This window comes from Littorina saxatilis, linkage group LG9, assembly GCF_037325665.1.
Source record: "Littorina saxatilis isolate snail1 linkage group LG9, US_GU_Lsax_2.0, whole genome shotgun sequence".
Taxonomy (NCBI): Eukaryota; Metazoa; Mollusca; class Gastropoda; order Littorinimorpha; family Littorinidae; genus Littorina; species Littorina saxatilis.
In genome coordinates, this window is record NC_090253.1 from 59843562 (window position 1) to 59864314 (window position 20753).

Sequence of the window (20753 nt, forward strand, 5' to 3'; positions counted from 1 at the left end):
TCCCTTGAACACATTATTTGGAAAAAAAGTAAAAGAGACCAGAGCATCAGAGGAACATTTTGAGGCATGATCATCCAACTTACAGAGGTTATGAACAGAAAACGTTCAGGGTCTTAAAAGGGAGGGCATCTCAAATTGGGGGGAAGGCGTGTCTTAAAAGGGAGGGCATCTCAAATTGGGGGGAAGGCGTGTCTTAAAAGGGAGGGCATCTCAAATTGGGGGGAAGGCGTGTCTTAAAAGGGAGGGCATCTCAAATTGGGGGGAAGGGGTGTCTTAAAAGGGAGGGCATCTCAAATTGGGGGGAAGGGGTGTCTTAAAAGGGAGGGAATTTCAAATTGGGGGGAAGGGGTGTCTTAAAAGGGAGGGCAACTCAAATTGGGGGGAAGGCGTGTCTTAAAAGGGAGGGCATCTCAAATTGGGGGGAAGGGGCGTCTTAAAAGGGAGGGCATCTCAAATTGGGGGGAAGGCGTGTCTTAATAGGGAGGGCATCTCAAATTGGGGGGAAGGCGTGTCTTAAAAGGGAGGGCATCTCAAATTGGGGGGAAGGCGTGTCTTAAAAGGGAGGGCATCTCAAATTGGGGGGAAGGCGTGTCTTAAAAGGGAGGGCATCTCAAATTGAGGGGAAGGCATGTCTTAAAAGGGAGGTTCTACTGAAGCAGAAACACTTCTCACTGATGAGGTTTTTGTGGAGATCGTCGAGCTGACCGCTCAACTCTTTCTCTGACTGTTCCTTCTCGGCAGAGACCTGTCCCAGCTGCTCCGTCAGACTCTCCAGCTGGCTGGCCAGGTCCGCCTCAATGGACTTTCTCTCCGCCACAGTCCTCTCCAGTTCTCCGCGCAAGTCCGCCAGCTCTTTGCGCAGGCTCTCCTCCATCGACTGTTTCTCTTTCTCCGTCTCTGCCAGCTGGGGTGGAGAGAGAGAGAGAGATGGAGGTCACAATGAATGAAGCACTACAGACTGTGCAAGATTTCTGGTGGGTTTGTTAACAGATACAAACATAGGTAAATGTTCTGACAAAGACAAAGACAAAGTCAAATGTTTGCCTGTGGAGGTTTCTTCGGGACAAAAAATACAAAAGAAAACAAAAAAACAGGTTGAGGGTTCACAAGCTACACCCACCTTTCCTTGCAGAGCTGAGATCTCTGCTCCCTTGGCTTCCTCCACCTCCTGAGCAGTTTTCTCGGCTTCGTCCAGACGAGAGATCAGTTCCGACAGGTTGCCCTTCAGTTCTACGACCTCTGTCTGCAGTCTGGATTCCTTCCCTTTCAGATCTGACACCTCTGCTTCCAGCTCCTGTGACAAAGTCAGATTTCACCATGATTATCTCCCTTCTAAAACTTCTGAAACTGTCTAGAAATTAGATGTTAAAGGGTCTCTAAGTAATTTGAGGTAAATAAACAGAACTTACGAAAAAGGGTTTCCAAAATTGAGGTAAATAAACAGGCTTCTTAATGAAAACACTGCAAAATCCTGAGGAGGTTACTTCCCTTAGTCTTGGTATGTTCACTCTTCTTTCAGCATTTGTTGTTCCTTCCACAGGGCTAACTCGGGAATGTGCAACACGGTCTTAGAACAAAGGAGGCCCTCAAATGATATTGTTTCCTTCATCCTTCCGTCTTATTTATGCAGTCTTCTTCTTCTTCTGCGTTCGTGGGCTGAAACTCCCACGTACACTCGTGGTTTTTTTGCACGAGTGGAATTTTACGTGTATGACCATTTTCTACCCCGCCATTTAGGCAGCCATACGCCGTTTTCGGAGGAAGCATGCTGGGTATTTTTGTGTTTCTATAACCCACCGAACTCTGACATGGATTACAGGATCTTTTTCGTGCGCACTTGGTCTTGTGCTTGCGTGTACACACGGGGGTGTTCGGACACCGAGGAGAGTCTGCACACAAAGTTGACTCTGAGAAATAAATCTCTCGCCAAACATGGGGATGAACTCACGCTGACAGCGGCCAACTGGATACAAATCCAGCGCGCTACCGACTGAGCTACATCCCCGCCCTTATTTATGCAGTGACAGTTGCTCTAATTACTCCGTTCCACTTCACAGCCGTTTCGTCAGGCTGAAGCTTATGATACAGTATCACAGAACATGAGAAAATCTGAGAAAATCAGGTAATAAACCAGAGGGAGTCTTATTAAATTGAGGTTGATTTACAGATCTTACATAAAGAAATCTGAAAAAAATGAGTCTTAAAAGGCAGGTCGCACTGCATTCCTGTCAAGTTTGTGGATCAAACATATTACTGCTAAAAGATTGTAAACCAACAAACAGACTCAGACCTAGACAAACATTAACACACACTGTGAGACACAGACACACACACTTTCAGAATATGTAATCAGTCAAACAGCTTTCTGTGGTAAAATTAACTCTATGACCCTGCCCCCCAACCCACCCACCCCTCCAAAAAGTCACTAAATTGCCACCAAAAACAAAAAGCAATCTAACGCTAACTAACTAAATGTTTACACGAAGTAAAAAACACAGCCACTCACCAGCCAGCAGCATATAAATTATAATGTCCACTCGCTTACCTTACTTCGTTGCCAGCCTGTGTAGAATCCATCCAGTTCTGACGCCTGAATGTGGCACAAATAATCACACTCTTCCTTTACACCTCCCAAAGATAAACCCTGAGTTTTGCTTTTAGTGCAGGCTGCATGCACATTCCGAGGAAAAACATGACAAAATCTAAAGAGTTCTACTTACAATGCTGTTGTCAAAACGTCAAGATGGGTCTGGTGCTCCATTGAACACCTCAAATCATTACAGCGTCATGCCAAACAACTGGAACTTTTCTTTCTCTACTGGTCCATGAGCAAGGCACAAGCACACAATAACACATGCACTTACATGCTCGTATCTACACACACACACGCACGCGCAATGAGAAAACGTACACTACAGTCATACACATGCACGCAAGCACACACTCAAGCACACACGCACACTCACACACGCACGCACGCACTCACACACACACACACACACACACACTCACAAACAATGTCTCCCTCTCTCTCTAATTTGAAAATACCCACCCACACACATACTAACAACTTATAAACTCTTACGATCTCTAATATGTGATTTACAGTAGTCCTCTGGGCAAGGGTTGGGTGAAAAAAAAGCTTGCTTGTATATTTATACCATAACCCTCATAAATCTTCTCCTTCCTCTCTCTCTCTCTCTCTCTCTCTCTGCCCTACCCCATCCCTCTCTCTCTCTTACAGAGCACACACCATGCACAAACTCACGGATGCATTCAAATACACAAGCATAGAAAAGAAAACATTTACAAACACATGCAAACTTACTTACCTCGAAGTTTTCCATCTAAAAGATGACCTAAGTTTGAAGCAACCGAAATCTCAGCAGTTCCACACGATTCGGGCTTATATAGCTAATGCGCCAGAAAATGATGGCTAATATTTGCATGGTCACAGATCTGTTAAACCTAATGGATCCTTGTTTTTGTGTGGCAAAGAAATGCTATTCTTCCTATGTTAGCCACTGCTAAGAAACTTGAAGTGACTAATTTCATAGCGTAATACAAACCTTGAGACGCCCACAGCTAAGCCGTCATCCTTTTGTAACAATGGACACAGAAAATCTAAAACAGTCTGTGATTTTCTTTTAAATTCTGGCTTTCAGGCATTCGCCATGAACTAGAGAGGCAATTCCAGTCAAGATACAAGACGGTTTCTCATCTTCCACCTGTACCCTGCTAACCTTATTCTGGTCTTCAAGCTGTGACTTGAGGCCTGAGACCTCCGCCAACTGACAGGTGACATCATCCGCTGACTTCTGTAAGCTGTTGTGCATCACTCTCTGCTGCTCCTCCGATCGCTTCAACTCGCTGTCCTTCTCCTGTGTAGGAGAGGCGCCACAGGCACATGCACGTTCAACACATAACAGTCATGCACAAAAGGGCAAACGGGATGAAAAACAAAAGTTACAAAACTATTTTTACTGCCTGTGGTAGTTTGTAAGACATCTGACTTCCCATGCACATTTGTGGTTAGAAAAATGTTTTAAGAATGTAAATAAAAAGATAACAATTTGAGGCTTTCACTTTCAAAATATATCTTTAACCTAATTCTCTATGCCTAACTTGTTAGCTTTACAGAAGGTTGCAAGCAAAAATTGAACAAAACAATGAACAAAGTCTCTTCACAAACTCAAGCAAATCTCAAGCCAAGAAAGGAAACTGTACAGACATCAACAAGTAACTATCGGCTCAAAAGAAGCCTCAGTTAAAAAAATGAAAACATTATTTCATGCAATGCAAGCACACAGAATCAAAATTTAACTTTTCTTTCCACATGACAATGGCAAGATGCAAAACTTACTTTCACAACCAAAATTAATCTTCTAATAATAAAATAACAAAACAAATAACTCAAGAGGTACATATTAGACCATATTTTGATGTGGTCATCCTAATTTTATTGATTGAAAATGAAAGATATGTACTATCAACATTATAGTTTGATAACTACTGAAATACTGTGTTTTGCTGCTGCAGTTCCAATCAATCAATCAATCAATCAATGAGTCTTATATCGCGCATATTCCGTGGGTACAGTTCTAGGCGCTCTGCAGTGATGCCGTGTGAGATGAAATTTTATACGGCCAGTAGATTGCAGCCATTTCGGCGCATATTTACCTTTCACGGCCTATTATTCCAAGTCACACGGGTATAGGTAGACAATTATTAACTGTGCCTAAGCAATTTTGCCAGGAAAAACCCTTTTGTCAATCGTGGGATCTTTAACGTGCACACCCAATGTAGTGTACACGGGGGGAGGTTCGGACACCGAAGAGAGTCTGCACACAAAGTTGACTCTGTGAAATAAATTTCCGCCGAACCTGGGATCGAACTCACGCTGACAGCGGCCAACTGAATACAAATCCAGCGCGCTACCAACTGAGCTATATCCCCGCCCCAGTGTTTCCAGAGTAACAACAACATATAAACATGCGTCTTTCTCTGGAAATGGGTCAGGGTGCATTGCCTTTTCCTCATGACTAACCCACTCTTTATTTTATTCTTTACTAAACAAACAAACAAAATATGCCAGCAATACTCTGTATACGCAAGGAATACTGCCAGCAACAAGAAGCCTAAAGTTATTTTTGTATATTTCAGGGGGTATAAGCAATCTCCCCTTTACAGAAAGTATCACAATAAAAGGCAAGGTCTATCGCTAGGATTGATTTACCAAAGTGGCCATTAAAGTATCTGCAATTTGTTTTAAGTTTGATGCCGTTTTCGGCATTACCTTTTCTCCGCTGTGAAAAAAAGTTCAGCAGATCTGACAAAATGACTGCGAAGTTTTTGGCAACTTGAAAGAAGTTTCTGTGTTTTCCGACTGCTGACGTCAAAAGACATCCCCCGGAGGAAGTTTTTTAATTTATCTCAGAGGTGTATCTAACAGTGAATATTTTCGAAGCTGCCTGCAACTAGGTTTCCCAACAAAAGCTTAAAGTGGCAGCAAGAACTGACCTTGATGACTTGATCCTTCTCCTCAAGTGTTCTCTTCTCTGATGCCAGCTGCTTGCTGATATCTGCGTTCTGTGAAACACAGCCATCAAGGTATCACATTAAGGCCAAACAAAAATATATGGTTTAGGGTAACATGACCAAAAAAGATAGGGTCGGTAGGTCGTCTTTTTTATTTATTTTTTAAATTTAGTCGATTATAAAGGAGGTTACTTCCCTTAGTCTTGGTATGGTTTTCAAAATGTGCCAAAAGTTTAGTTTTTTTGAGAAATTATGAAAAGTTTTAGGGTCGGGGGGAAAAAATAGTCGGTCGGGTTACCCTAAACCAACATATATTTTTGTTTGGCCTAACCACACTTTTTCTGTATTTTGTCTGTGCAAATCTCAAAATACCACCAATGAAATCAGAAACCAGTCATACATGCAGCTGATATTTCCTTTGACTCTTCTTCTTCGTTCATGGGCTGAAACTCCCATGTTCACTCATGTTTTTGTACAAGATGGTTTTTACGTGTATGACCTTTTTTACCTCGCCATTCAGACAGCCACACACCCCTTTCAGGGCGGAACTTGACTCAAACATCAATGACAACTAGTTTACCCTTGACAAATATAATGCATGAACTGCATTTTACACCTGCTTTATGAATGATACAATGTATAAACAACACATAGGAAAACACATTCGTAACACCCACACCTTCACCACATTCCAGTAAAAGAACCTCAAGCTACTCAGAGTTCTCAGTAAAAGAACCTCAAGCTACTCAGAGTTCTCAGTAAAAGAACCTCAAGCTACTCACAGTTCTCAGTAAAAGAACCTCAAGCTACTGACAGTTCTCAGTAAAAGAACCTCAAGCTACTCACAGTTCTCAGTAAAAGAACCTCAAGCTACTGACAGTTCTCAGTAAAAGAACCTCAAGCTACTCACAGTTCTCAGTAAAAGAACCTCAAGCTACTGACAGTTCTCAGTAAAAAAAACCTCAAGCTACTGACAGTTCTCAGTAAAAGAACCTCAAGCTACTCACAGTTCTCAGTAAAAGAACCTCAAGCTACTGACAGTTCTCAGTAAAAGAACCTCAAGCTACTCACAGTTCTCAGTAAAAGAACCTCAAGCTACTCACAGTTCTCAGTAAAAGAACCTCAAGCTACTCACAGTTCTCAGTAAAAGAACCTCAAGCTACTCACAGTTCTCAGTAAAAGAACCTCAAGCTACTCACAGTTCTCAGTAAAAGAACCTCAAGCTACTCACAGTTCTCAGTAAAAGAACCTCAAGCTACTCACAGTTCTCAGTAACTGCACGTGTTCCTCTCGCAACTTGCTGTAGATGTCCTTCATCTTCTGAAACTTCTCTTGGTTGGCCTTGGCGTGCTCTGCAAAACACAGAGAGAAAGACAATTAAAGACTGATAGCTTTAAACCCACAAGAAGTGCTATTACATCCTGCAAGTTACACTTTACTAACAAACAGTTTGCTTGCATCTCTGGAAGTTTGACTGAAAAGTTCCTGCATGCAAAACATTAATCAGTTCTGGCATAAATAGATCCCTGCACCTTGAGTCCGAGTCTGGAGATACACGCGCGATATAAGACTTCATATAATAACATATAATAAAGAACAAAACATTCAACAAGACAATATTACAATAACAGAAGATAATATGTGAAACATATTTCAAAGTCATGCCAATTCTTTGATAAAAACAGAACAATTGCCTGCTAAATAAATCTGATGGCTGGGAAAAAAAATAGGATGAGAAGGACAAGAAGAAGGCCAGGGCAAACAAGCACACAGCAAAACAGCAAAGGGACCGGACCTTGCTGAGAAACCAACTACCGAAAGCAGTATGGCTGTACCATCAACCATTCGGGCCTGGGAATGAGTAAAAGTGGTTTGGGCATACTGACAGGAAAATGTTGCGTTTTAAGCATTTTTAAGGGCACACGGAGGCTCTTTTCTTACACAATTAGAAAAGAAGTTCGTCGTATTTACGACGAAAGGCGTATCATTCCCAGGCCTGACCATTACGTTCACAAGTACGTCGTCTACCCCATAGTCTTTAAACTGGACAGACACAAAACACTTATGGTACAGATAATGAACTTGGAAAGATTGTTGTTCTCAGTCTCTGGCAAGAAAGATTGTTGTTCTCAGTCTCTGACAAGAAAGATGGTTGTTCTCAGTCTCTGACAAGAAAGATGGTTGTTCTCAGTCTCTGACAAGAAAGATTGTTGTTCTCAGTCTCTGGCAAGAAAGATTGTTGTTCTCAGTCTCTGACAAGAAAGATTGCTGTTCTCAGTCTCTGGCAAGAAAGATTGTTGTTCTCAGTCTCTGGCAAGAAAGATTGTTGTTCTCAGTCTCTGGCAAGAAAGATTGTTGTTCTCAGTCTCTGACAAGAAAGATTGCTGTTCTCAGTCTCTGGCAAGAAAGATTGTTGTTCTCAGTCTCTGGCAAGAAAGATTGTTGTTCTCAGTCTCTGACAAGAAAGATTGTTGTTCTCTGTCTCTGGCAAGAAAGATTGCTGTTCTCAGTCTCTGGCAAGAAAGATTGTTGTTCTCAGTCTCTGGCAAGAAAGATTGTTGTTCTCAGTCTCTGACAAGAAAGATTGTTGTTCTCAGTCTCTGGCAAGAAAGATTGTTGTTGTCAGTCTCTGGCAAGAAAGATTGTTGTCAGTCTCTGGCAAGAAAGATTGTTGTTCTCAGTCTCTGGCAAGAAAGATTGTTGTTCTCAGTCTCTGGCAAGAAAGATTGTTGTTCTCAGTCTCTGGCAAGAAAGATTGTTGTTCTCTGTCTCTGACAAGAAAGATTGTTGTTCTCAGTCTCTGGCAAGAAAGATTGTTGTTCTCAGTCTCTGACAAGAAAGATTGTTGTTCTCAGTCTCTGACAAGAAAGATTGTTGTTCTCAGTCTCTGACAAGAAAGATTGTTGTTCTCAGTCTCTGGCAAGAAAGATTGTTGTTGTCAGTCTCTGGCAAGAAAGATTGTTGTCAGTCTCTGGCAAGAAAGATTGTTGTTCTCAGTCTCTGGCAAGAAAGATTGTTGTTCTCAGTCTCTGGCAAGAAAGATGGTACAGATAATGAACTTGGAAAGATTGTTGTTCTCAGTCTCTGGCAAGAAAGATTGTTGTTCTCAGTCTCTGGCAAGAAAGATTGTTGTTCTCTGTCTCTGACAAGAAAGATTGTTGTTCTCAGTCTCTGGCAAGAAAGATTGTTGTTCTCAGTCTCTGGCAAGAAAGATTGTTGTCAGTCTCTGGCAAGAAAGATTGTTGTTCTCTGTCTCTGACAAGAAAGATTGTTGTTCTCAGTCTCTGGCAAGAAAGATTGTTGTTGTCAGTCTCTGGCAAGAAAGATTGTTGTCAGTCTCTGGCAAGAAAGATTGTTGTTGTCAGTCTCTGGCAAGAAAGATTGTTGTTGTCAGTCTCTGGCAAGAAAGATTGTTGTCAGTCTCTGGCAAGAAAGATTGTTGTTCTCAGTCTCTGGCAAGAAAGATTGTTGTTCTCAGTCTCTGGCAAGAAAGATTGTTGTTCTCTGTCTCTGACAAGAAAGATTGTTGTTCTCAGTCTCTGGCAAGAAAGATTGTTGTTGTCAGTCTCTGGCAAGAAAGATTGTTGTTCTCAGTCTCTGGCAAGAAAGATGAGAATTTTGGACATTAGAAGTATATCTGTTTTGGGATTTGTCCAATCAACCGTTTCCAAGACAACTGACTTTGAACAAGCCAACATCCTGACGACAAAGCCAACACAGAAGTCAAGGTGTCCAAATACAGTTGAGCCAAGAGCGTATTGCTTCAACAGGCAAGAAACATAATACAGTGGAACCCCCCAATTTTACACCTCCCCCCTTTTGAGACCTTGCTTTTTCACATTTTGTTGTTGATAACCTCAGTGAATTGACCCCATGTTGATAACCTCAGTGAATTGACCCCATGTTGATAACCTCAGTGAATTGACCCCATGTTGATAACCTCAGTGAATTGACCCCATGTTGATAACCTCAGTGAATTTACCCCATGTTTAGACGCCCTCCATTGTAAGACCTGAATTTCTCAGAATGTTGTAGTTCTTAAAAGGGGGGTGGGGGGTCCACCGTACAGCATAGGACATGAAGCCTGAGACTTACTTTCTGCTTCAGGCAGTTTGCTGGCTGCCTCTGCCTCCGCTCTGGTCATCTCCAGGTCTTTCTTCAACATCTCGTTCTCCTGCCACACACAACACAGCAATATTGGTATCATATCCTACTGTGAGGTTACCCTCATGGAAAATCGGCTGCTTTCTCACTGGTAAAAGTGAGATGCCATTCAGTACAGCGCTACCCAATTTTCTTGTTTTTTGTTCTCACCTTGAGAGACTTGTCGGCGGAGAGTCTGAGTTCCGACAGGATCTTTTTCAGCTTGGTCACCTCATCCATCAGGGCTGTGATCTGTCTCTGGTCCTGAAACGTGTGCAACTCATGTCAATTTCTCTCTAATGCTTCTGCGCGCGTGGTAACAAGACATCTCACTCCTACCGTTTCTATGGAAATGCACGGCAGCTTCAGCAAAAGACGCATCTTTTGCTCAAGGTGCCTTAGCCCACTCCCCCCCTCCCCCTCCATGTATTTCTTTCTGGCTTTGAAAAAAGCTGCTCACTTCTCCTTTTCTGGTGAAATTTATCATCATTATCATACTGCCCCAAGAGGCATTCATTTTATTCCCTCCTGTAAGGCTGACAACAAGTGTTAAGGGCAGTCAGAGACATAAAACACAAGACAGAAATCTGCCAACTCACCTCTACTTTCACCCGCTCCAGCTCAAACTTTAATTCCTGGATCTCTGCACGCAGCTGCTCTATTATCAGATCTCTGCAATCAATCAATCAACCAATCAATCAATCAATCAATCAACCAATCAATCAATCAATCAACCAATCAATCAACCAATCAATACATCCATCAACCAATCCATCCATCATCCATTCAAAAAATCCATCCATCCATCCATCCATCACTCAATTGTTTTTCTGAGTAAATACTTATGCTTCATCAGGCAATATTTGTTTGAAATTCATGCACTATTCAGGTATGGTTTTGTAGCACATATATAACGTCCATACACAAATAAAACAACTCTGCTTATTATTTGTACATTACTGGCTTCACGCATTGTTTAAAGGCACAGTGCGCCTCCCGTAAACCATCACAGATACTGTCGGGCTTTTACACACAGTACAAACACCCTTCCATTTGAACGCTCACCAAACGGGAACATCCTAGGTGCCCTACGTAAAGAGCGAGCAATTTTCAAAGAATTTATTTTTGCGTGGTTTATCTTACCACTGAGCCATCGTGAGCCCGTGTGATCAAGTTTCCCTTTTTCACAATGTAGTCGTCAGTTAGTAATTTGAATGCGACTCGCTGTGAGCTTATCTGCAATAGCACGTTATTAAGTACCTCTGACTATGCACGAAACAAACGGCTGTGGTTCACAAGAACTCTAGCGATGGCTTTTGACTGTTCAGAGGAACTGGCGATAGGTATAAACCGTCGTCTGCTACGAGAACCACGACCTTGCGTGACCCTGTTTCCGGGCTTTTCTTTTTTCAAACTTTCAAAACTTCGAATTGTACTGATCTTGTCTTGATGGAAAAAGAATTCTTTTATGATTTAAGAATGTTTGTGTAACAAGCTGTCAATTTATTATTTAGATTTTAAAAGTTAGGTCTAGCACCAAAACGCACCACGGTCCGACTGTCTCTGACACTCTCTCCGCAAAATTAATTCTTTGAAAATTGCTCGCTCTTTACGTAGGGCACCTAGGATGTTCCCGTTTGGTGAGCGTTCAAATGGAAGGGTGTTTGTACTGTGTGTAAAAGCCTGACAGTGTCTGTGATGGTTTACGGGAGGCTTAGTGTGCCTTTAACTATACTATCTCAAAAAAATCTGAAAAAAATTTTAAATTCTAAATTCTGCCTATCTATGATTTTTGAATACCATTGTATCTTAATTCTTAATAGGTCTGTGGCACTGCAGACACCAAACTTAGAGAAAAACGCAACAGTAGAGAATCTTCTAACCACCACTGTTATGAAAAGGTCAATCATATATCTAAACACTGCATATTCACTTATTTCCATCTAACTTTACTCAGTACCCATAGATTCATTGTGCAAAGTCCATCTGCAGCACTGAACAAGAGGACAGGCAGCAGACTGCCAGCAGAGCTGTAACCTTACCTACTGAACAAGAGGACAGGCAGCAGACTGCCAGCAGAGCTGTAACCTTACCTACTGAACAAGAGGACAGGCAGCAGACTGTGCCAGCAGAGCTGTAACCTTACCTACTGAACAAGAGGACAGGCAGCAGACTGCCAGCAGAGCTGTAACCTTACCTACTGAACAAGAGGACAGGCAGCAGACTGTGCCAGCAGAGCTGTAACCTTACCTACTGAACAAGAGGACAGGCAGCAGACTGTGCCAGCAGAGCTGTAACCTTACCTACTGAACAAGAGGACAGGCAGCAGACTGTGCCAGCAGAGCTGTAACCTTACCTACTGAACAAGAGGACAGGCAGCAGACTGTGCCAGCAGAGCTGTAACCTTACCTACTGAACAAGAGGACAGGCAGCAGACTGTGCCAGCAGAGCTGTAACCTTACCTACTGAACAAGAGGACAGGCAGCAGACTGTGCCAGCAGAGCTGTAACCTTACCTACTGAACAAGAGGACAGGCAGCAGACTGCCAGCAGAGCTGTAACCTTACCTACTGAACAAGAGGACAGGCAGCAGACTGTGCCAGCAGAGCTGTAACCTTACCTACTGAACAAGAGGACAGGCAGCAGACTGTGCCAGCAGAGCTGTAACCTTACCTACTGAACAAGAGGACAGGCAGCAGACTGTGCCAGCAGAGCTGTAACCTTACCTACTGAACAAGAGGACAGGCAGCAGACTGTGCCAGCAGAGCTGTAACCTTACCTACTGAACAAGAGGACAGGCAGCAGACTGTGCCAGCAGAGCTGTAACCTTACCTACTGAACAAGAGGACAGGCAGCAGACTGTGCCAGCAGAGCTGTAACCTTACCTACTGAACAAGAGGACAGGCAGCAGACTGTGCCAGCAGAGCTGTAACCTTACCTACTGAACAAGAGGACAGGCAGCAGACTGCCAGCAGAGCTGTAACCTTACCTACTGAACAAGAGGACAGGCAGCAGACTGCCAGCAGAGCTGTAACCTTACCTACTGAACAAGAGGACAGGCAGCAGACTGCCAGCAGAGCTGTAACCTTACCTACTGAACAAGAGGACAGGCAGCAGACTGTGCCAGCAGAGCTGTAACCTTACCTACTGAACAAGAGGACAGGCAGCAGACTGCCAGCAGAGCTGTAACCTTACCTGTCATCTTGTTTTCCGTTAAAATTGAAGGCAGAGGCCATAGCGTTGCTGTCCCCAAATGCCTGGTCAAACTGCTTTTCCTGCAAACACACACACTCTCCCTGTCACTGGTCAATGACACATGAGCACACATCTCTGCTCACAAACCTTCAACAGTTACAGTGTTGTTCACAAGCCTCTGTCTTCGGTTATTGACGAATACCTTTCTAACCTGATGCTATGGTCTGACCCCTGGTCGGTCGACCGTCTGATAGTGTTGACCATGGAGGTCTTAATTCTGACCATCAATTTTCCTACAAAGCAGACAAAGCCAGTACTTCTGGACCCATACATATTTTCAATCCAGGTCCAATGATCGACCTTTTGCCCTCTGAGGCTGAGAAGAACACTGCATTTACATCACATGTGGCACAACATTGAAACAGCAGATTCACAAATAACAGTTGAGAGAAAACTCAATCCTTGAATAGCATTTTATCACAAAACAGTGTTCCCGTTTCATCATCAAAGATCCCAATAACTCTCCTACTCCACCAAACCACTCCCCCCATTTCATTAGGCAATTTGAGCCTCACAATATTTTACCTCCTGACAGTGTCATTAGCTTTTCATTCATGCATTAAGTCCCCTTGGCAATCGGCTAAAAGATCCTCCAAATCTCCTCCCTCACCATCCGGACTACCCTCTCTCAGCTCCATCCCTCGCCCTTTTAGTGTGAAAACAGTGCCCCTATCACCGCTATAATACAGTCGACCCTGCCCCGGACTACCCTCTCTCAGCTCCATCCCTCGCCCTTTTAGTGTGAAAACAGTGCCCCTATCACCGCTATAATACAGTCGACCCTGCCCTGGCGTCCGCCTCTTGAAAATGACCACCTGCCCTTTATGACCACACCAAAGAAACCCAACAATAATTCCCCTGAACAAAATGGCCACCTGTCTAAAAGGACCGCTTTTACTTGGTCCCTTGGGTGGTCGTTACAGACAGGTTTCAGGGCTCCCCACGGACGCCCCTCCTAGTGCGTCCTGGGACCCCCACTTTTAAATTTTAAAGGGTCCATGGACCCCCACTGCAGTGTTTTAGAGGGTCCCAATGGTCCAAAAGCCGAAAAGTCCCAGTGAACTTATAAAACATTGTGGTCACGTATAGTGTACTGCGAAGTGTCGATTGCAGTCTGAAAATGGTATCCACGGTACGCACGATAAAGGAAATTTAGTGCGTCCTAGGACCCACTCTTTTAAAATCTAGTGCGTCCCGGGACCCCCTCCATATATTTCTAGTACGTGTTTTCGGCTTCTAGTGCGTATAGGACGCAGGGACGCGCACTACGGGGAGCCCTGGGTTTGACTGTAGAGACTTACATCAGGTAGCGTGGTATCAATGAGGTTTTCCACCGAGTCATTGTCAGCATCCACCTCGGGTTCCTGGTCCGGCACCACGGCCACCGGCTTGACGTGCTTGCTGAACTCAGATGCCACCAGGAAGTTCGGGGGATCCTGGAAACACACACGACATGGCCATTTACAGTGGAACAACTTGAAAAGCTAAACCTGTTGTCTGAGTAAAGGTGTATGTTTCCCCTTTTTAGAACCTGCTAACCCCTTGGATGAAGGCCTCACCACTCTCAGCTGGTAAAGATAACTCATCCTTTTAGCTGCCTTAGTATACGGTAGCCCCCCCCCCCCCCCCCCCCCCCCCATCTCCCCTCCCTCCCCTTAGAAGACCCCTATGATTTCAGACTTGACCCATTCTAAGGTCTTGCTTTTTCACACTGCCTCTTCATAGCCTCTCTTCTTCTTCTTCAGCGTTTGATGTAAATGGTCATACTGTACTAAATCTTTCATTCCGGATGTGGTTGCAAAGTGAAAGGAATTATATTTCTTCTGTAAATGGTCATACTGTACTAAATCTTTCATTCCGGATGTGGTTGCAAAGTGAAAGGAATTATATTTCTTCTGTAAATTGACCTCAATTTTAAGACTCCCTCCTTTATAAGACGTGATTTTGTCAGAGTTTTTATTGAGGTCTTATATCCACTGTATAACCAAATTAGGGCAGACTGGAATGAAAAGTCAGTTTCTTTGTACTACAAAGAAATGAGTAAAGAGCCGCCGTGAGCCACAGGCTCCAGGTACTCACGTCTGGCAATGCTGGCACTTGCACCAGGTGCTTGAAGTACTGGAGATTTCTGCACTTGAGGTAGAACTCTTTCAACCTGCCACACAATGCTTCAAGTTCTTAATATTGTATGTAAAGAAAAAAATCAAGGTAAGCTGATAGAAAATACACACAATCATGCATATACAAGCATGAGAACATATGCACGTACAGGTACACACTCTGGTACACACACATGGACACTGTGACACACTCATCAACTCAATACACACACACACACACACAGAGACACACACACACACACACACACATTCACAAACACTCATCAATGCAGACACACACACACACACACAAACTTACTCAGTTAAATTTCTTAACTTTCTCCAGCTTAAATGTCACTAAACATATCACAAAAAAAGCCAAAGATTTATTTTAATCAGTCTGACAGCAAAAACTGCAAAAACTGTTAGCATTCCTTTTGTACTCTCACCTCCTGTAGCACTGTAAAAATCTTTCTCGGTGTCCTGATAATGTGTCTGGGGGGAGACCTGCAACAGACAATGTATTAATGCTACAACCCAAGCGAAAAGCGAGAAGAACAAATTTATTAACAGTTTTTGTTGACAGCAAAAGCTCTTCAGAGTTTTACTTAAAATAAGTTTCTACTACTTAATTCTAGTGCAACAAAATAACATTAAAACACAAATTAAAGTTCAATTCCAGATTACACGCTTTAGTTAAAACATATGGCAATCACCTGTGTTTCCCTTCAGATTGACAATACCTAATGTCTCAATACATAAATGGCATTTCCACCACTCTGTGCCTCATTCATTCCTTGAGAAAAACATCATAAAGATTCTTCTTCTTCTTCTGCGTTCGATGTTGCATCATAAAGATAATCAAGATGAATTTTTTTATTTCACTCAAACTAAAAAGCAGATTTTCAAGGCAAAAACAAAAGAGAATTTCAAGGGAAAAGGTCAATGCTTTGGCAGAACACTTCTTTTGAACATCCAGAATTTGTTTGTACGAATCACCCTGTTTCCAGCTATATTCCACAGACTTGCCTAGAGTGAGTCTGTTCATGCAACTAGCAAATGAAACTAAAATGAGTGATGATTTCAGAAACCAATCATGTCCTAATACAAGAAAACAAATTTTTTTTCTGTGAAACGACGAAATATGTAAATCTGTTTATAAAGTTTACAAACATTTATTTGCTATATATTTAGCATACATTTATAGCTGAAATATTGGTTCTCTGTAGAAAGTGCGACTCTGCCACTCACTCTAAATCTGTCGTGACTGATTCAGATTTGTCTAACTCCTGGCCATTATCATTATCAACTGGTCTGAACTCAAAAAGAATTTACTGACGCTGTACCAACATCAGCCATATTAAGGAGCAGAGATAAGCATAATGAGCAATGAAAACAAGACAAAATTAAGCCCATCAAAACGGAAGGCACCCAACATAAAATAAGCGTGGGGACTGAAAGCAAGACGATCAGGACCAAAGCTTGATGATGAATAGAAAAATCATCAGTCTTGGCTTCTCATACTGAGGACCCTTCTTTCCTCAAGTGATCACTTTTAGTCTTGACATTTCTGCTTAACACACCTCAACAAAATTCTCTCCAGACACAAAAGCATAAAAGAAATTCTCTCTCTCTCTCTCTCTCTGTCTCTCTCTCTGTCTCTCTCTCTGTCTCTCTCTCTCTCTCTCTCTCTCTCTCTCTCTCTCTCTCTCTCTCTCTCTCTCTCTCTCTCTCTCCTGCCAACACACACACACACACACACATAAGAACGTTCCATCACCAAATCCGTACTGCGCCCTGGGACAAGTTCTAGCTATGACCCCAACTTCACCAACACCGGAAACCTCCTCTGACTGAAGTACTCACCCTTCCCACTCACTAGAGAATTCATGACAGAAGACATCAGCATTTTCAATTTTAGCCAACAGAAGTAACCATGGTAAAATAAAATCTCTTTTGAAGCCTTTTGCTCATTATTGTAGTGTGTGAAACATGGGGACATTCCAGCATCTTTAATCTGTTCGCTGCCAGTAAATATATGTGTACAAAGCATTATCTGTTTTTGACCCGAATTGACAATTTACAATTTGCCCTTGATGTATAAATGAATACACCACACATGCACACATTGTTTGTTTGTTGTTGTTCTTCTTTTTCTTTGTTATTTATTGAACGGTTTAATTGTTGTTCGTTAAGGCAAAAAAAAAGAGGTCTGTTTACGGTAACATAGGCCCAAAAAATAGGGTCGGTAGGTCGGAATTTTTTTTTCTTTTTTTTTTTCTCCAAAAAACCATATTTTTACGTTATTATGCAAAAAAACCCAGATTTTTTTTTTCTTTCCCCCAAATGCCAAAAAAAAGTCTAGGGTCGCGCGAAAAAAACAGGGTCGGTCGGGTTACCGTAAACAGACCTATTTTTTTTTGGCCTAAAGAAAATTACCCTGGCAGTCAACTGACATCCTACAGGCAGCGTAAGGGTTACAGAATTCATTACATCACACTAGTTTACAGATGATTCTTAGCACTCGCAATTACCATTTGTATCTACTGTAATTTCCTCACAAAAAGATGACACCATAGATCTTCAAAACTCTGACTTGTCATGCTTATAGTCAATTGTGTCTCTGTACATGTAGCTTCAAAGTTCAGAAGATCGCACCACAATTACTAATGTTCTTAATGTCAAATAATCACACTCAAATGTTGAATTATGAAACCATAGGACTAAGAGTTCTTCTATACAAAAATATCTGTAAATAATAAAACACACTTTTTTTTCCATCAAAAGTCTTATTATTTACACAGTCTTAAATCTACAGAATATATTGTGTGCACAATTCCACACACACTAGTTTTACAACAGAGACAATTTGACAGAGGCACTTACGTTGCAGTCTGCTTTCTTTTTACTACCTTAATTATCACATAGCACTACCAGCCGTCACTCTGCCATTTTTACTACTTTAATTATCACACACAGCACTACCAGCCGTCACTCTGCCATTTTTACTACTTTAATTATCACACACAGCACTACCAGGCGTCACTCTGCCATTTTTACTACTTTAATTATCACACACAGCACTACCAGCCGTCACTCTGCCATTTTTGGCTCACGTAAGTGTAGCCTATGCGATGATAAACTTTGTCTGTCTGTGCGTGCGTGCGTGCGTGCGTGCGTGCGTGCGTGCGTGCGTGCATGTGTGTGTGATAGAAACTTTAACATTTCCGAGTCTATGGATAAAGCTCGCATACGAAGATTACATCTCGGTCAAAAGTGTTTGACGTGTGTGGTAGAAACTATTTGAAGACGTCACATTATGACGTAAGAGGGTTAGACGTCACGCAAAGGAATTACTGAAAGTCTCGGTCATTCTTATTGTGAGCGGGCCGAGACTATAGTTGACAGATCCAGGGTCTCGCTTTCTTGCACAGTTTCACCTATGCTTACTGTGTGTGTGTGTGTGTGTGTGTGTATGTGTGACGGAGTGATTGAATTTGTGTTACTGTTTGTCGATTTCTTACGTGAGCCTTGAAGGCTTCGCCTCTTGTTACTACTTTAATTATCACACACAGCACTACCAGCCGTCACTCTGCCATTTTTACTACTTTAATTATCACACACAGCACTACCAGCCGTCACTCTGCCATTTTTACTACTTTAATTATCACACACAGCACTACCAGCCGTCACTTTGCCATTTTTACTACTTTAATTATCACACACAGCACTTCCAGCCGTCACTCTGCCATTTTTACTACTTTAATTATCCCTCACAGCACTACCAGCCGTCACTCTGCCATTTTTACAGGGCATTCTGAAAACATCTGTGCATCCATAAAATCACAGTTAGTGTGCAGGTTGCAACTATCAAATCAAACGCAACAACCTTCCACTTTCCTGCACTCACACTCCGGACGCATCAAGGCGTAATTAAACACTTCCATTCACACAGTAATGATCCACCCAGATCAGGAATTACCATGCCTATTTTCACCGCTAGACATCTAAACTGAGCAGTCAGAAGAAAGAGCTATGAACGTTCATTGCAGTCAGAAAGACGCCTTCAGGCCACTTTCTTCAAAGATACCCCCGTTCTTGTGGCAACCCCCTTGCAAACCACTACAGATCATTTTCATTTTTTTTTTTTTTTTTCATTTTTATTACTTTATTGTTCCATCGCTGGGAAATTCGGGTCGCTTCCTCCCAGTGGAAAGCTAGCAGCAACGGAGTCGCGCTACCCAGGTGTCTGCGTGTTTAGGTGTATTCAGCCACCTGCACTTATGGCAGAATGACCAAGGGCTTTTACGTGCCACTGTGATGACACGGGGGTGGGACATGGCTTCCGTCTCTGGGTCTGCACATAAAGTTGACCCGTGTCCGTCCCGGCCCGAATTCGAACCTGCGACCTTCCGATCACAAGTCCAGTGCTCTACCAACTGAGCTACCGGGCCCCCGGTAGATCTGTGGAAGGAGTGTCTGTCTTTTACATGAGATACAAGCATCCTTCTAATTATAGATGAATTCAAAAAATAACTCTGTCTGGATTTTATGGAAGAGTTGCTTCTCCTTTGCAACACTGAGGCAAGCTACACATGCTATTGCAGGCCAATCACTAGTGAGCGGCGTGTCTCCAAAAGTGGTCGCCCGATCTGTGCACTGAGGGACACGATCACATCGGCAATGCTGATAGACAGCTCCGATGTGCGCATTTTCAACTGCAGACAGTGCAAAAAGCACAGATAAACAATATTCTCACTGGGATGTCGGTCGTTCGCATGATTTCACCGGCACAGATCGTCGACCACATGTAGAGACACACCGCTTGCTAGTGATGAGCCTGGAATGGTACGTGTACCTTACATCAGTGCTGCCAAGGAAAAGCAACTCTTCCACATCCAATAAAAACGTGACCGAGTTATTTCCGAACATCGTCTATTGGACCCACACAATAATTCTACAGCCTGACTGCTAACTGGGACATTTTTCTTCTTCTGAACGTCAGAATCAAAAAACAAGAAAGGTAGGTTGTTGGAACGTTTGTTATTGACAAAACAATACATTCACTAATATATCGGCCCAACGGTCTTTTTAAATGCACAGACAAACAAATAATAACGAAAACTTATCTGGCTTATTTTTTGTCCCGCCAGCCACCAAGCTGCAAGCGAATGAATTTTTTTTTATTCTGAATTTTGGAACGTTGACAGTCTCTTTGTTTTTGGATTTTTTTCTTCTGAATGTTATTTATCAATGGACCGACACATGCACACAAACCAGCCAGGCTGTCGATTTCTTGTATGTGTCCCTGACGAAGGATGCTCCTGACCCCATGTAAAAACTCCAGATGACAGATCCATGGTAATTTCACAGGACAGCCTACATGGGAAGCATTTAGTTTTCTCCAAGGTGTTGAGAGTAAAGGTTGAGGTTGTATGTGTCCAATTGGAAGAAAGCTCCTATCCCATGTAACATCTCTAACAGATCCATAGTAATTTCACAAGACTACACGGGAAGCATTTAGTTGTCTTAAAGGGATGGCAAAAGTGTTGAGAGTAAAGGTGGAGTTTGAGCGCGACTCACAGGGCGGGGATGTAGCTCAGTCGATAGCGCGCTGGATTTGTATCCAGTTGGCCGCTGTCAGCGTGAGTTCGTCCCCACGTTCGGCGAGAGATTTATTTCTCAGAGTCAACTTTGTGTGCAGACTCTCCTCGGTGTC

The 20753-nt window shown here is 42.7% G+C and overlaps 1 protein-coding gene across 5 annotated transcripts in view; it reads right to left on the reverse strand.

Annotated features, from left to right (window-relative positions):
* Positions 1–20753, reverse strand: part of LOC138976660 (huntingtin-interacting protein 1-like) — a 72160-nt gene that overhangs the window by 26451 nt on the left and 24956 nt on the right. For 4 of the 5 annotated variants that reach the window (XM_070349534.1, XM_070349533.1, XM_070349532.1 and 1 more), the window contains 12 exons: positions 15484–15541; positions 15015–15090; positions 14237–14371; positions 12876–12955; positions 10281–10353; positions 9853–9945; positions 9634–9712; positions 6802–6890; positions 5521–5589; positions 3744–3881; positions 1121–1294; positions 673–904 (listed from right to left, as the gene is read on the reverse strand). In XM_070349534.1, coding sequence (XP_070205635.1) covers positions 673–904; positions 1121–1294; positions 3744–3881; positions 5521–5589; positions 6802–6890; positions 9634–9712; positions 9853–9945; positions 10281–10353; positions 12876–12955; positions 14237–14371; positions 15015–15090; positions 15484–15541 — 1296 coding nt within the window. Of the gene's footprint in view, positions 1–672; positions 905–1120; positions 1295–2545; positions 2591–3743; positions 3882–5520; positions 5590–6801; positions 6891–9633; positions 9713–9852; positions 9946–10280; positions 10354–12875; positions 12956–14236; positions 14372–15014; positions 15091–15483; positions 15542–20753 lie in introns of all 5 variants that reach the window. The other variant, XM_070349535.1, reaches the window with a different exon arrangement.